At 39.4% G+C, this 17,417-nt stretch overlaps 2 protein-coding genes across 2 annotated transcripts in view; one reads left to right on the top strand and one right to left on the bottom strand.

The window, feature by feature from the left end:
- The window catches only part of LOC105286976 (28S ribosomal protein S24, mitochondrial), a 199,280-nt gene that overhangs the window by 176,699 nt on the left and 5,164 nt on the right, over positions 1-17,417 (bottom strand). The window lies entirely within an intron of this gene.
- LOC105276764 overlaps positions 1,180-17,417 on the top strand; it is a 31,665-nt gene continuing 15,427 nt past the window's right edge. The window contains exon 1 of the mRNA XM_011334645.3: positions 1,180-1,591. Coding sequence (XP_011332947.1) covers positions 1,504-1,591 — 88 coding nt within the window. The 5' untranslated portion in view covers positions 1,180-1,503. The remainder of the gene's footprint in view (positions 1,592-17,417) is intronic.

Genomic DNA, 17,417 nt, shown 5'->3' with positions numbered 1-17,417 from the left:
CCGTGCTTCTGTATATCTTTTCCCGCTAGTCTCGTACGAAATGCCACACGAGAGAAAAGCGAATATTCATAATTCTGGTTACTTTATAGAATTATAAATACTTGTTGTCTCTCGCCTTTGTCGTTTCGTATGCAAACTGCAGGCACAGACTGAAAATGCTAGTCATGACTATACTTGATGAATTTTTTTCAATCATATGGTACCATAAGAAATATGATGATATTTGCAGCACGGTTCGACGAACAGACACATGTATATGGATGAAGGTGAAGGCTTATAGAAACATCCAGACTCGGAGGAAGAGGATTTTTCAGATGACGCGAGCATATTCGACGCCTTAAAAAATTGAGCCGTCTTTCAGCGTCTCTCGACAAAAAAAAACAACAGCGGAATCAATGAGAGCGGAAGTGTGGTGCAATCGCATAACGCGATGATGAAAGAGCTTCGACCTTTCTTTCATCGATCGAAAATCAAATAACCTTAACACTTCATAGTACTGGTGACAACGTCGTCACGTTGCACTTAAGCTACCTAGAAACTCTGCGATTATTTTACCGACGTAATCAGACATTATCGTCTCAAGCTGTTCACCGGCCAACTTATCGACTATTATTTGCGAAATATCATTATTAAGATTGCAATCTCTGTACTACTTTTACCCACTTTGGATTTATTCGTGGCAGTTAAACAGAGCAAGAAAAAAAGAATAAGAGAAACGGCATTTCGCACGCCGGCAATTTCAAAAATAACATCGAAAAAGTATCTCTCAATCTCATACTGGATCCCAGAAATTATTGAATTAAAGCGAGACTCAATATCATTGGCCGCACCTTGCTTAAACATTTTTACTTCATTATATATATTTACCACATTCACATACACAAGTCGTGAGATATCGTTAATCGATTCCGGTGTAACAAGGGTTGACCGTTGTGACAGTGAGTTACACGGTCACGACCGCAAGTGTCATGACACTTCTCGTCCACCTCATTGGGACAGTGGCGCGGGCGGTGGCGCGGGGACCAACACGCAGTGCTCTCGCACACCTCGCCGGGAGGTGTGCGAGGATTTCAACCTCTTCAGTGGCGCACACCAGAGAGCGAGTAGGAACGGGCCGTCCCACACGACGTGGCGCGCCGTGTCCGTGGTGGGGTGTCAGTGCCGTGGCTTATCTGGCGACTTTATGTATATTACGATACCCCAGGCAGGAACACGAGCAGTTCACTGCTGGCTAACCGGTCGGAGAAGTCGGCGAAGTCTCGGAGTCGCGCGGCGACTCGGAGAAGAAACGCGATAAACCGCGATAAACAGGAGAACCGTTCGTTCATTCGTTCGTTTTTGCCTTCTTTCCTTTCTCTCGGCTGATTTGTCATACGTGTGACAACGTCAAGTGCGATTCTTACGTCGCCACGTGAAGACAGCATCAGAAATCTCCATAGTGCGCGCGTGAGCGGCTGAGCTACTGATCGAAGTTTCAGTATTGCCGAGTGATCGCTTCGATCCATGATGATCGCGCTCGCGTGGTACCTCTTCATCATTGCCTCGTTCCTCGTGGCGAGCAACCAGGCCTTTCTCAACGCACCTATACCAGGTACGCGCTTTCGCCATGAACCTTCACGCCGATACGAAGATCGCGACCTCGATCCGCGCGATCTATCTATCTCACGACGGTGCGGTACATCCGCTGCTGCAAAGGCGAGATCTCGTGATTCATCGCGCGAGTTCCTGCCGCTGGCTATTACGCTACTTTCAATGCGTGCGATTATTCATTATTATTATTTTCAATATAAATTGTTTCGTGTTAGTGACGAGGAAAACGACGGAATGGCGTATATGCTTCGTTCTATGTCTCTAACTATCGCCTAAGGCGAAGGAGTTGTGTAAGTTCTTCGACCGTTTTTGGCAATGATCCGATTTCGGGTGTTGCACGTGACTCGCTTATCGATCGTGATCATGTTGTAATTACAAACATTCCGTAAATAGGTCCGTGGATTGCCACGAATTGTTCAAAATTAATCGTAAATGACGGTTAGGTGCAATAATCGAAATATTGTATCTAAAATATAAGATAAAAGCGTCCTTTTCTTTATACAAATAATATAAGTCTTTTGTGTGTGAGTATAATAAATGAAAATGTGAAAAATTCAGATACTCAACTTTCTAAATAAATTTCATAAACTTTTACTTTCCATTTAATGAAGTGAGTAAAGTAACATCGATGAAATCTATGATATTAATATCGAGTTATTTCGTAGAACCCGATAGACCTTGCTTAAACTGTTTAGGTTTAAATCTCGCGTTATTTCCGTTTTGAGATGCTTCGAATATTGCGCTGAGATCGTGGCATACTATATTACCGGGGCACGAAGAAACGATGTAGAAACCAACCACTCTATATCCCCTAAAGTGTGGACCAAAGCGTCGTGGAGATAATAGAGGGAAAAAAAGAAAAACGGGCGCCCTAAAAGGTTTTATCAACACGCTTGAGGAAGTCTGGTTCGTTGGACCGCGTTTCCATCGATCCAGCTCCAGATATAGTTAACGTTACATTATTCAAAGCACGATGTAATCGATACGATTACGCGGTTTCGGTGATTCCGCTAAATCCTTCGGTTCGCGGTTCCAGCATTAATTAATCTAAGATTAATCCATCTCGCGTCCGATATCTCATCTTCTCATGATCAATTAGTGCATGCATCAGTCAATTGAGGCGAGCTGTATATCAGAAACGACAGAGAGATCTTGACTGAGTTACAAAGCCAACCCGGTTCTTCAACAATTATTCAAGAATGTGCTAAGAATTAGTACGAGTTACTAATAAGAGTTTATTGAACCTCAAGATTAAAAAACGTTTTAAAACTCATTAACACGAATCTCGTTCCAATAGCGTTTTACGTTCCTTTTTTCCTTGACTTATTCTTTCGTTTCATTAAAACGATTAATTTCACGTTCTGAGCACAAAGTGGTTATGAAAACTACTTAAACTACGTAAAGTGATAGGATAAACAGTATTCCCGTCCAACTTGTCCGACTGTGTACACTACGACGAAAACAAGCGCTTTAGCAATCTCACTGCCCGAAACGTCTTTGTGAAATGTTCAAGACACGGTTTTCTCTGGACGCGATCAAATGAGCGAATCTTCGAGGAGAAAGAAAAATACAATGATGCTTTTATTTCTTCGCAAATAACTTTAATCGACACTCTACGTTACGTGATGTTCGGAGCTGCTCGCGTGAGATTTGCTGAAATCGCACAGATGTGACAACGGAAGACACTAATTGCGCGGGCGGTTTTTGAAAAAGCTCGGTATCGCAACGCTCGCAGTTAAATCGGAGATTGCACTGTATTCTGTCGCGCGTGGATTTTGTGTACTGCCGTGTGTAAATGACAGATTTATCTCGGCGCGCAGCCGACGAGAATCTCGCTTGAACTGTTGCCACCGAAGTGAGACGGATTTGGTCCACTTCCAGCGTCCACGAAAGTGATCAGTACGAAAGTTTCGATCATCCTCCGCGCGAGCGACCGGTAACTCCTGTCCTCCCTCTTCCCTCCACTCCTCTTCTGCCCGTTCGTGCATTCTTGTACGAAAAATACCTCAAATAATCAATAAATGCGCTGTAGAGCAGCTACCAGATACTTGACCCTCTTGCCTCATCCCACGTTTGTTTTATCTGGCCGATACATCGGCAATGTTATACATATTATATATGCGCGCATTGATATTTACGCGGAAATAAAAAAAGAAAGTCACACTTATTATAAATGTTTAATTATAATCGTTAAAAACTTTATTAGATTGTATATAATAGTTCTCAATTTATCTGCTAAATAATAAAATAAATTCGCGGGTAGAAAATATCAATGAAATATGCTGAAATCTATCGCGGTGCTCTCTGAAAGTTGAATTTTCATCGCAGAAATTTAATTCGAGTAAAGTGTCAAGCAGCCATACGCTGCGATGTTGTTTTATTGACGAGAATATATCGTAATAATTCAGTGGTGTCTGAGAAGTGTCGATATAGCGGCTTTTTCGATATGCCCGAGACTTAAATAATCCAAATAAGCCGCGAGTACCCACTCGAAGAGCACGATCGTTTCTGTCGCGACACAATTTGTATGAAAGATTTGAGCGAAACATTTCTCATGAACACTGCTTTGCAAAATTATATATTGTTCATAGAAAGATATGAGAAACACGGTATTATTTTTAAGTGTATAACATTCTACATTATTTCTTATTAACGTTGAAAAACATAAAAAAATAATGTATTTCTCTATTTGTAGTTATTGTAAATTATTGTAAATATTAACATACAATTATAATAAAAATTAATAAATTATAAATCTTAAAAACTTCGTTTATCATCATCAAGTTAATTTTACGACATAAAACAACGCAACGATAAGTGGACTCGAATTTTCACACTCTAAAACGGTCCATTATCGTACGTATATTTAGAACTGTCGAATGTCTTTCAAATTTCTGTCCATCCAGCAGAGTAATTCATCTAGACGCCAGTTAACGGATGTACGAACGTACAATCACGCACATAATGCCCACGTAGCTAAATATAGAAGTACATAAAGCAACTGGAAACCGTTATATGTATCTCTAGCCTCGAATACATCCTGCGATCCTTAGCATACAATTACGACGAAACTTCCTGCATTTGAATATACTTTAAGGACACGAATTTCCTCGCTGCGATTTCCCGGAAGAAAAATCGACTTCACCACTTAACAGAATATTTATCATTAGCATCACGATACTACGAACGCACATTAAAGATAAAATGATTCATCGGACGAAATATTCTTTTTTTAGCGTCAGATTTAATCAGTTTGTTTTTATCATACAGACTCCGATAAGCAATTAGATCGGTAATTCCAACGTATATTCCGCGTCGTTTAGATATCTCAACAGTCGTAATCTCTATTCGCGTTTAAGCTACCACCTGGCTGACATCAGTGTCTTGCATACACTTGACTTTGGAATAGCGCCGAAGGGCTCCACTTTTGAACCATACCTAAGTGAGGGCGCGGTGACGCTTTGTCGTACGTATCTTTGCTGACAAAGTGCTCTCTGAGGTGCTCTCTTATAAACCAGCTAACATACTTCCGATAATAATACACGGTGATCACGGAACTTGGAGCGAAGCCAGGCGGACTTAGTTGTGGATTTGGTCACAAAGTGCAGATACAAGGGAAGGGTAGTACGAAAACTTGCCGGCTACATAAAGTTCTGGATAATTTGGCGATTCTTCGAGTACGATCCGCGCTCTTCGAGTACAATTAAGAGCTACTTCTGCCGCGATCGGGGCCGTTAAATAGAATCGCGACGTGGCTTTTTGCCGGCCGCATTGCGGAAACTCTCCCGCCCGCGAACGTAACTCGGTCCGACCGCGAGTCCAACTTTATTTCTATCGGTGCGAGGTGCAAAATAAAATCAGAGAATTTTCAGTGCCTGTCGCAATTCTGTGATAATTTATACAACGAGACTATATATGAGATGATCACGTCACTTGAATAAAAATTCCGTTTGCACTTGTTTCGCTCGTACTCGTAAAGTATCACAACATTCGTGATAGCAGATATCTACTTTTTGATTAATATCTCGAAAAGAGCATCTTGAAAAGAACTCTCAAGTGAAATGTTCGAAACAACGGCGCTAATAATGATTGTTGATATCGATCGGTTAATTGCATTTCTGCGTGTATCAGTCACTTAAACGAATCCTCCCGCTGAAGTTGGTCATTTAATCAGACAAAGACCGGCAAAGAGTAATGGAACAACGGAACCAGAAAGAGCGCAGATTGCTGGTAGAACGAGATGAGTGAGAAGCACGACAGCGATAAGACCAAAGAAACGCGAACTTGAACGAGTGTGCACGCGCGAAGGCCGCAAGCAACTCGAACGATTCCAATATCGAAGGTCGCCACGGAGGAATCGGTGGGATTCTTGAATAACGTTTCGCGTCGGCGCGATTTCGTGTGCACGATTGGCTTGTTCCGACGTATCTCGATTGCGTCACTTGTTTACTCCTGGCTGGCTGATTTAATTACCTATTAATGAACAATTTGCGCGCGATATTTGTACACGCAACTTATATTTCCACTTCTTATTTTCTGCGTTAATGCCTTACGCCTCTCGCGTATAGCGCGTTGCATTTGACACCGTTGATTTTACGCCGACAATCGCAGATGATCGATTATCGAAAATTAGCAGATTTTGATCATACAGCGGTTACGTAAAAGCGCCAGCTATAATTGTTGATCAAGCAAGCTACATGCTATCAGCAAACTATAAATTGTATCGAAGCTCTGGAGATAAAGTACTGACGTCATGGAAGTACGCAAATGCATAAAATTGTGCAAGTAATGTATCAAGCGATTGTACGCGTACGATTAATGGACTAATTGTTTACTCACGATTTAATAGATTAATTAATTATAGATCAATTAATTGTGCAAGAATTTATCTCGTGATAATGAGATTATTAATCAATAGATGATTTGTAATCCACAATGACATAAAATTATTCGGAATCTCATGTTGCACTCTGGTATCCTTTTGCGGTTATTATTAATCGAAATATTAAAATACTTGCGTACTTCTCTAATATCTTCTGAAGTGGGACCTAATCTTCGCGAAATGTGATAGCTATTAAATAGCTCTAAATTATTTTTAACTACCAAACAATTTATGACGTAAGCGTAAGAAATAATTTGACTTACCAACGGCAACTGCCGATGCTCATTCGCAGTTCCCTCGATGACAGTCTGCGAGTGATAATTCTTCATGTTGCCAAATGACACTTAGCACAATTACACTTAGCACACTTACCGAAACAATTAATTTTAATTACTCGTCGCGTATTTTAATTAACATGATAATACAATCGTCCGACGTACACTTGAACACGGCACACTCCCGACACTTGTTTCACATATTTATTTTTCACGGATGTAAATACGATAAATAAATAACGAATCGATTTCGAACGAGCGAGCAAGCTCTTTGACGCGATTGCGTGACAGTCGAGTCGACACTCCCGATACTCGCGCGCGATTTAATCTAAAGAAACGACAAAATGAGAGAGATTTGAGTGCGAAAACGATCTTCATCGATGACTAAGGCGTCGTGGCGCCGCGACGCGCTGTGATGTCAGCCACGTGGCGACCACGTGCATCACCTGAAATCATTTTATTGTTTATGCAGACACGTTATTGACGTATATGAGATATTTAGTACAATAATAGATTCTTATTGTTAGGTTAAGAAGGTCAATTAACGTAAATAATGCAGTGACAATTTTATCGCTTCTGAGAAATTATCAATATAAACGTTATCTACAGTTTGAAAGATTGGACGATAATATCCTTGTTAGTTTATCGTTAAGTTTTCAAAACAAGAGATACGAATCTAGCTTTACTCTGGTTACTAACTCTGGTTAGTTTGATGATGTATGTCCGTATCACTTTCTATATAATTTAGCTCTATCTATATTTAAATTATTAAATTATAATCTAAATAAACATAAAAGTTTTACGTTGGTTTTTAAATTGAATTTACATCTTTTGTTTTATTCGAAATAAATAATATATTCTTAATATATTTGTCAAGTAAACATACTGCTGCTCGAAGGCAATGTATACTTAATATTTGAACGAAAATGCACAACTTTTGCGCATCACGTGGAGCAATAATTTTATGAATCAATGAATTATCAGTACCACGTGATCATTAAATATCTCACGTTAAAACTTGTCTAAGTCACGTTTATGTACATGTCCGTCAGTCTTCCTACTTTCGATAAGGCGCGCGTGTAGATGCATAACGAGTATCTCATCGTCCGATACGTTCTTTACAAGAAACTTTACAGGAAGAGAGATATGATATTTAATTTTTACGATAATCGATAATTCGAGTTTTCTAATAATCAATAATGGATTAATATATCTATAGATCTAACAACAATGAATTTTTAATTAAAATCTGTCCAATTACTTTCCTTTCTTATGTTTACAGTTTTAAATAAAATTCATTGTTGTTAGATCTATAGATAGTATTAATCCATTATTGATTATTAGAAAACTCGAATTATCGATTATCGTAAAAATTAAATATATATTCTCTTCCTGTAAGTTTCTTGTAAAGAACGTATCGGACGATGAGATACTCGTTATGCATCTACACGCGCGCCTTATCGAAAGGTAGGAAGACTGACGGACATGTACATAAACGTGACTTAGACAAGTTTTAACGTGAGATATTTTAATGATCACGTGGTACTGATAATTCATTGATTCATAAAATTATTGCTCCACGTGATGCGCAAAAGTTGTGCATTTTCGTTCAAATATTAAGTATACATTGCCTTCGAGCAGCAGTATGTTTACTTGACAAATATATTAAGAATATATTATTTATTTCGAATAAAACAAAAGATGTAAATTCAATTTAAAAACCAACGTAAAACTTTTATGTTTTATTTAGATTATAATTTAATAATTTAAATATAGATAGAGCTAAATTATATAGAAAGTGATACGGACATACATCATCAAACTAACCAGAGTTAGTAACCAGAGTAAAGCTAGATTCGTATCTCTTGTTTTGAAAACTTAACGATAAACTAACAAGGATATTATCGTCCAATCTTTCAAACTGTAGATAACGTTTATATTGATAATTTCTCAGAAGCGATAAATTGTCACTGCATTTATTTACGTTAATTGACCTTCTTAACCTAACAATAAGAATCTATTATTGTACTAAATATCTCATATACGTCAATAACGTGTCTGCATAAACAATAAAATGATTTCAGGTGATGCACGTGGTCGCCACGTGGCTGACATCACAGCGCGTCGCGGCGCCACGACGCCTTAGTCATCGATGAAGATCGTTTTCGCACTCAAATCTCTCTCATTTTGTCGTTTCTTTAGATTAAATCGCGCGCGAGTATCGGGAGTGTCGACTCGACTGTCACGCAATCGCGTCAAAGAGCTTGCTCGCTCGTTCGAAATCGATTCGTTATTTATTTATCGTATTTACATCCGTGAAAAATAAATATGTGAAACAAGTGTCGGGAGTGTGCCGTGTTCAAGTGTACGTCGGACGATTGTATTATCATGTTAATTAAAATACGCGACGAGTAATTAAAATTAATTGTTTCGGTTAAGTGTGCTAAGTGTAATTGTGCTAAGTGTCATTTGGCAACATGAAGAATTATCACTCGCAGACTGTCATCGAGGGAACTGCGAATGGAGCATCGGCAGTTGCCGTTGGTAAGTCAAATTATTTCTTACGCTTACGTCATAAATTGTTTGGTAGTTAAAAATAATTTAGAGCTATTTAATAGCTATCACATTTCGCGAAGATTAGGTCCACTTCAGAAGATATTAGAGAAGTACGCAAGTATTTTAATATTTCGATTAATAATAACCGCAAAAGGATACCAGAGTGCAACATGAGATTCCGAATAATTTTATGTCATTGTGGATTACAAATCATCTATTGATTAATAATCTCATTATCACGAGATAAATTCTTGCACAATTAATTGATCTATAATTAATTAATCTATTAAATCGTGAGTAAACAATTAGTCCATTAATCGTACGCGTACAATCGCTTGATACATTACTTGCACAATTTTATGCATTTTGCGTACTTCCATGACGTCAGTACTTTATCTCCAGAGCTTCGATACAATTTATAGTTTGCTGATAGCATGTAGCTTGCTTGATCAACAATTATAGCTGGCGCTTTTACGTAACCGCTGTATGATCAAAATCTGCTAATTTTCGATAATCGATCATCTGCGATTGTCGGCGTAAAATCAACGGTGTCAAATGCAACGCGCTATACGCGAGAGGCGTAAGGCATTAACGCAGAAATAAGAAGTGGAAATATAAGTTGCGTGTACAAATATCGCGCGCAAATTGTTCATTAATAGGTAATTAAATCAGCCAGCCAGGAGTAAACAAGTGACGCAATCGAGATACGTCGGAACAAGCCAATCGTGCACACGAAATCGCGCCGACGCGAAACGTTATTCAAGAATCCCACCGATTCCTCCGTGGCGACCTTCGATATTGGAATCGTTCGAGTTGCTTGCGGCCTTCGCGCGTGCACACTCGTTCAAGTTCGCGTTTTCTTTGGTCTTATCGCTGTCGTGCTTCTCACTCATCTCGTTCTACCAGCAATCTGCGCTCTTTCTGGTTCCGTTGTTCCATTACTCTTTGCCGGTCTTTGTCTGATTAAATGACCAACTTCAGCGGGAGGATTCGTTTAAGTGACTGATACACGCAGAAATGCAATTAACCGATCGATATCAACAATCATTATTAGCGCCGTTGTTTCGAACATTTCACTTGAGAGTTCTTTTCAAGATGCTCTTTTCGAGATATTAATCAAAAAGTAGATATCTGCTATCACGAATGTTGTGATACTTTACGAGTACGAGCGAAACAAGTGCAAACGGAATTTTTATTCAAGTGACGTGATCATCTCATATATAGTCTCGTTGTATAAATTATCACAGAATTGCGACAGGCACTGAAATTCTCTGATTTTATTTTGCACCTCGCACCGATAGAAATAAAGTTGGACTCGCGGTCGGACCGAGTTACGTTCGCGGGCGGGAGAGTTTCCGCAATGCGGCCGGCAAAAAGCCACGTCGCGATTCTATTTAACGGCCCCGATCGCGGCAGAAGTAGCTCTTAATTGTACTCGAAGAGCGCGGATCGTACTCGAAGAATCGCCAAATTATCCAGAACTTTATGTAGCCGGCAAGTTTTCGTACTACCCTTCCCTTGTATCTGCACTTTGTGACCAAATCCACAACTAAGTCCGCCTGGCTTCGCTCCAAGTTCCGTGATCACCGTGTATTATTATCGGAAGTATTGTTAGCTGGTTTATAAGAGAGCACTCAGAGAGCACTTTGTCAGCAAAGATACGTACGACAAAGCGTCACCGCGCCCTCACTTAGGTATGGTTCAAAAGTGGAGCCCTTCGGCGCTATTCCAAAGTCAAGTGTATGCAAGACACTGATGTCAGCCAGGTGGTAGCTTAAACGCGAATAGAGATTACGACTGTTGAGATATCTAAACGACGCGGAATATACGTTGGAATTACCGATCTAATTGCTTATCGGAGTCTGTATGATAAAAACAAACTGATTAAATCTGACGCTAAAAAAGAATATTTCGTCCGATGAATCATTTTATCTTTAATGTGCGTTCGTAGTATCGTGATGCTAATGATAAATATTCTGTTAAGTGGTGAAGTCGATTTTTCTTCCGGGAAATCGCAGCGAGGAAATTCGTGTCCTTAAAGTATATTCAAATGCAGGAAGTTTCGTCGTAATTGTATGCTAAGGATCGCAGGATGTATTCGAGGCTAGAGATACATATAACGGTTTCCAGTTGCTTTTATGTACTTCTATATTTAGCTACGTGGGCATTATGTGCGTGATTGTACGTTCGTACATCGTTAACTGGCGTCTAGATGAATTACTCTGCTGGATGGACAGAAATTTGAAAGACATTCGACAGTTCTAAATATACGTACGATAATGGACCGTTTTAGAGTGTGAAAATTCGAGTCCACTTATCGTTGCGTTGTTTTATGTCGTAAAATTAACTTGATGATGATAAACGAAGTTTTTAAGATTTATAATTTATTAATTTTTATTATAATTGTATGTTAATATTTACAATAATTTACATAACTACAAATAGAGAAATACATTATTTTTTTATGTTTTTCAACGTTAATAAGAAATAATGTAGAATGTTATACACTTAAAAATAATACCGTGTTTCTCATATCTTTCTATGAACAATATATAATTTTGCAAAGCAGTGTTCATGAGAAATGTTTCGCTCAATCTTTTCATACAAATTGTGTCGCGACAGAACGATCGTGCTCTTCGAGTGGGTACTCGCGGCTTATTTGGATTATTTAAGTCTCGGGCATATCGAAAAAGCCGCTATATCGACACTTCTCAGACACCACTGAATTATTACGATATATTCTCGTCAATAAAACAACATCGCAGCGTATGGCTGCTTGACACTTTACTCGAATTAAATTTCTGCGATGAAAATTCAACTTTCAGAGAGCACCGCGATAGATTTCAGCATATTTCATTGATATTTTCTACCCGCGAATTTATTTTATTATTTAGCAGATAAATTGAGAACTATTATATACAATCTAATAAAGTTTTTAACGATTATAATTAAACATTTATAATAAGTGTGACTTTCTTTTTTTATTTCCGCGTAAATATCAATGCGCGCATATATAATATGTATAACATTGCCGATGTATCGGCCAGATAAAACAAACGTGGGATGAGGCAAGAGGGTCAAGTATCTGGTAGCTGCTCTACAGCGCATTTATTGATTATTTGAGGTATTTTTCGTACAAGAATGCACGAACGGGCAGAAGAGGAGTGGAGGGAAGAGGGAGGACAGGAGTTACCGGTCGCTCGCGCGGAGGATGATCGAAACTTTCGTACTGATCACTTTCGTGGACGCTGGAAGTGGACCAAATCCGTCTCACTTCGGTGGCAACAGTTCAAGCGAGATTCTCGTCGGCTGCGCGCCGAGATAAATCTGTCATTTACACACGGCAGTACACAAAATCCACGCGCGACAGAATACAGTGCAATCTCCGATTTAACTGCGAGCGTTGCGATACCGAGCTTTTTCAAAAACCGCCCGCGCAATTAGTGTCTTCCGTTGTCACATCTGTGCGATTTCAGCAAATCTCACGCGAGCAGCTCCGAACATCACGTAACGTAGAGTGTCGATTAAAGTTATTTGCGAAGAAATAAAAGCATCATTGTATTTTTCTTTCTCCTCGAAGATTCGCTCATTTGATCGCGTCCAGAGAAACCGTGTCTTGAACATTTCACAAAGACGTTTCGGGCAGTGAGATTGCTAAAGCGCTTGTTTTCGTCGTAGTGTACACAGTCGGACAAGTTGGACGGGAATACTGTTTATCCTATCACTTTACGTAGTTTAAGTAGTTTTCATAACCACTTTGTGCTCAGAACGTGAAATTAATCGTTTTAATGAAACGAAAGAATAAGTCAAGGAAAAAAGGAACGTAAAACGCTATTGGAACGAGATTCGTGTTAATGAGTTTTAAAACGTTTTTTAATCTTGAGGTTCAATAAACTCTTATTAGTAACTCGTACTAATTCTTAGCACATTCTTGAATAATTGTTGAAGAACCGGGTTGGCTTTGTAACTCAGTCAAGATCTCTCTGTCGTTTCTGATATACAGCTCGCCTCAATTGACTGATGCATGCACTAATTGATCATGAGAAGATGAGATATCGGACGCGAGATGGATTAATCTTAGATTAATTAATGCTGGAACCGCGAACCGAAGGATTTAGCGGAATCACCGAAACCGCGTAATCGTATCGATTACATCGTGCTTTGAATAATGTAACGTTAACTATATCTGGAGCTGGATCGATGGAAACGCGGTCCAACGAACCAGACTTCCTCAAGCGTGTTGATAAAACCTTTTAGGGCGCCCGTTTTTCTTTTTTTCCCTCTATTATCTCCACGACGCTTTGGTCCACACTTTAGGGGATATAGAGTGGTTGGTTTCTACATCGTTTCTTCGTGCCCGGTAATATAGTATGCCACGATCTCAGCGCAATATTCGAAGCATCTCAAAACGGAAATAACGCGAGATTTAAACCTAAACAGTTTAAGCAAGGTCTATCGGGTTCTACGAAATAACTCGATATTAATATCATAGATTTCATCGATGTTACTTTACTCACTTCATTAAATGGAAAGTAAAAGTTTATGAAATTTATTTAGAAAGTTGAGTATCTGAATTTTTCACATTTTCATTTATTATACTCACACACAAAAGACTTATATTATTTGTATAAAGAAAAGGACGCTTTTATCTTATATTTTAGATACAATATTTCGATTATTGCACCTAACCGTCATTTACGATTAATTTTGAACAATTCGTGGCAATCCACGGACCTATTTACGGAATGTTTGTAATTACAACATGATCACGATCGATAGCGAGTCACGTGCAACACCCGAAATCGGATCATTGCCAAAAACGGTCGAAGAACTTACACAATCCTTCGCCTTAGGCGATAGTTAGAGACATAGAACGAAGCATATACGCCATTCCGTCGTTTTCCTCGTCACTAACACGAAACAATTTATATTGAAAATAATAATAATGAATAATCGCACGCATTGAAAGTAGCGTAATAGCCAGCGGCAGGAACTCGCGCGATGAATCACGAGATCTCGCCTTTGCAGGGCAGCGGATGTACCGCACCGTCGTGAGATAGATAGGATCGCGCGGATCGAGTCGCGATCTTCGTATCGGCGTGAAGGTTCATGGCGAAAGCGCGTACCTGGTATAGGTGCGTTGAGAAAGGCCTGGTTGCTCGCCACGAGAACGAGGCAATGATGAAGAAGGTACCACGCGAGCGCGATCATCATGATCGAAGCGATCATCGGCAATACTGAAACTTCGATCAGTAGCTCAGCCGCTCACGCGCCACTATGGAGATTTCTGATGCTGTCTTCAACGTGGCGACGTAAGAATCGCACTTGACGTTGTCACACGTATGACAAATCAGCCGAGAGAAAGGAAAGAAGGCAAAAACGAACGAATGAACGAACGGTTCTCCTGTTTATCGCGGTTTATATCGCGTTTCTTCTCCGAGTCGCCGCGCGACTCCGAGGACTTCGCCGACTTCTCCGACCGGTTAGCCAGCAGTGAACTGCTCGTGTTCCTGCCTGGGGTATCGTAATATACATAAAGTCGCCAGATAAGCCACGGCACTGACACCCCACCACGGACACGGCGCGCCACGTCGTGTGGGACGGCCCGTTCCTACTCGCTCTCTGGTGTGCGCCACTGAAGAGGTTGAAATCCTCGCACACCTCCCGGCGAGGTGTGCGAGAGCACTGCGTGTTGGTCCCCGCGCCACCGCCCGCGCCACTGTCCCAATGAGGTGGACGAGAAGTGTCATGACACTTGCGGTCGTGACCGTGTAACTCACTGTCACAACGGTCAACCCTTGTTTACACCGGAATCGATTAACGATATCTCACGACTTGGGTATGTGAATGTGGTAAATATATATAATGAAGTAAAAATGTTTAAGCAAGGTGCGGCCAATGATATTGAGTCTCGCTTTAATTCAATAATTTCTGGGATCCAGTATGAGATTGAGAGATACTTTTTCGATGTTATTTTTTGAAATTGCCGGCGTGCGAAATGCCGTTTCTCTTATTCTTTTTTTCTTGCTCTGTTTAACTGCCACGAATAAATCCAAAGTGGGTAAAAGTAGTACAGAGATTGCAATCTTAATAATGATATTTCGCAAATAATAGTCGATAAGTTGGCCGGTGAACAGCTTGAGACGATAATGTCTGATTACGTCGGTAAAATATCGCAGAGTTTCTAGGTAGCTTAAGTGCAACGTGACGACGTTGTCACCAGTACTATGAAGTGTTAAGGTTATTTGATTTTCGATCGATGAAAGAAAGGTCGAAGCTCTTTCATCATCGCGTTATGCGATTGCACCACACTTCCGCTCTCATTGATTCCGCTGTTGTTTTTTTTTGTCGAGAGACGCTGAAAGACGGCTCAATTTTTTAAGGCGTCGAATATGCTCGCGTCATCTGAAAAATCCTCTTCCTCCGAGTCTGGATGTTTCTATAAGCCTTCACCTTCATCCATATACATGTGTCTGTTCGTCGAACCGTGCTGCAAATATCATCATATTTCTTATGGTACCATATGATTGAAAAAAATTCATCAAGTATAGTCATGACTAGCATTTTCAGTCTGTGCCTGCAGTTTGCATACGAAACGACAAAGGCGAGAGACAACAAGTATTTATAATTCTATAAAGTAACCAGAATTATGAATATTCGCTTTTCTCTCGTGTGGCATTTCGTACGAGACTAGCGGGAAAAGATATACAGAAGCACGGGAATAATTATAATTTTAATAGCAAGTTTCCTATCTGCGTGTGTGTGCATGTATGTTACTATTGCGTGAATGCTAAAACAATTAATCTGCACAATCATCGATCGATTTCGAACTTTGTATCTCTCGTGTTATATATTCTTGTAAACTTCTCTTCTTTACTTTTCACCTATAAAAAGGTTCACTTTTTAATTCTTCTTCTGAAATATTTCTTTAGTTTTTACAGTCCACGCCTATGCATGCAGTTAGTTATACAATAGGACCATTTGAGATGTGATGAGATGTTTATAACATAACAGATTAGGATTATACTTGAATGTACATGTTGGGATTATCTAAGAGCAGAATCATTCATTTTTCAACGTATAGAGCGATTATAAAAAAAGAGACTTCCAAGAACTTCTGTAGCATAATTTTAATGCAATTATATTTAGTAATTAAATACCTCATCTACCTGTGGCCAAATAACTACAGCAATAATATTCCTAAATGCGAGGACGATTACTTTTTCTTTTAAAGAATAAATCACATAAAAGTAATCTTAAATATTTCATACCTTGAGATCTAGAAGAGATAGTATAATAGTTGAAGACATAATGAATGCGTCTAACAGGAAAGAAAATAATCAAGGCATACTAATTGACTTATTATTTTAGATTATAAAATAAAAAATTTTCAGAATCGTGAACCAAGGCTCTGTGGGACTTACCCACAGAGTGCGTAATTCTTTCTGTCTTCTAAATACAATATCTTTTATTTAATTTCATTTAATACTGTTACGGGATGTAATGCTAATATTTTAGTTTTAGGGGTCAATGCATTTAAGCAATTTACCCCAGGGACTCAAGTTGTGTGCGCTTTATGATTAAAGGAAGATCGAAAGTTATTGGAAAGGAATTTTTAGTTGACAGAATATTGTGTTTATTGAGGACGATTAATATTGAACGAATTAGAGAAAGGGCGAACTATATAAAATGTAAACCTTGGTTTGTTGACGCCAATTTAGAGATCTCGCCGCTTACTATTTTAAACCGAACTGGATAACTGGAAAACTAAGGGATTAGGAAAATCGCGGACATAAGAGAACGTAGAAGAAGAAAAGAGGTGAAGAGGCGAAGAGGTCGAGAAAATTCTGACTGGTTCTATTTATACTAAAATTGTGAGCGACGGAATTTTCTTTTAGCCAATGGGAGATCTCGAAAATTGCTGCAACAGACTCCATAGGCAGAGAGAGAAGATCCCGCGCAAATCCCCACTCTTGGCGAAGTCTTCGCGAAAATTCTAGGCGCTATGTCGGGGATAATGGCCATATTGTGACCAAATGTGCAACCTTGGTCCCTTGAGAGATTATTCGGAAAGGAATTTTGGGATAAATCATAAAGGAGAAAATTTGTTGGAA

The sequence above is a fragment of the Ooceraea biroi genome, chromosome 6 (genome assembly GCF_003672135.1).
Source record: "Ooceraea biroi isolate clonal line C1 chromosome 6, Obir_v5.4, whole genome shotgun sequence".
NCBI classification, from domain to species: Eukaryota; Metazoa; Arthropoda; class Insecta; order Hymenoptera; family Formicidae; genus Ooceraea; species Ooceraea biroi.
This window is presented reverse-complemented; position numbering and strand designations above follow the sequence as displayed.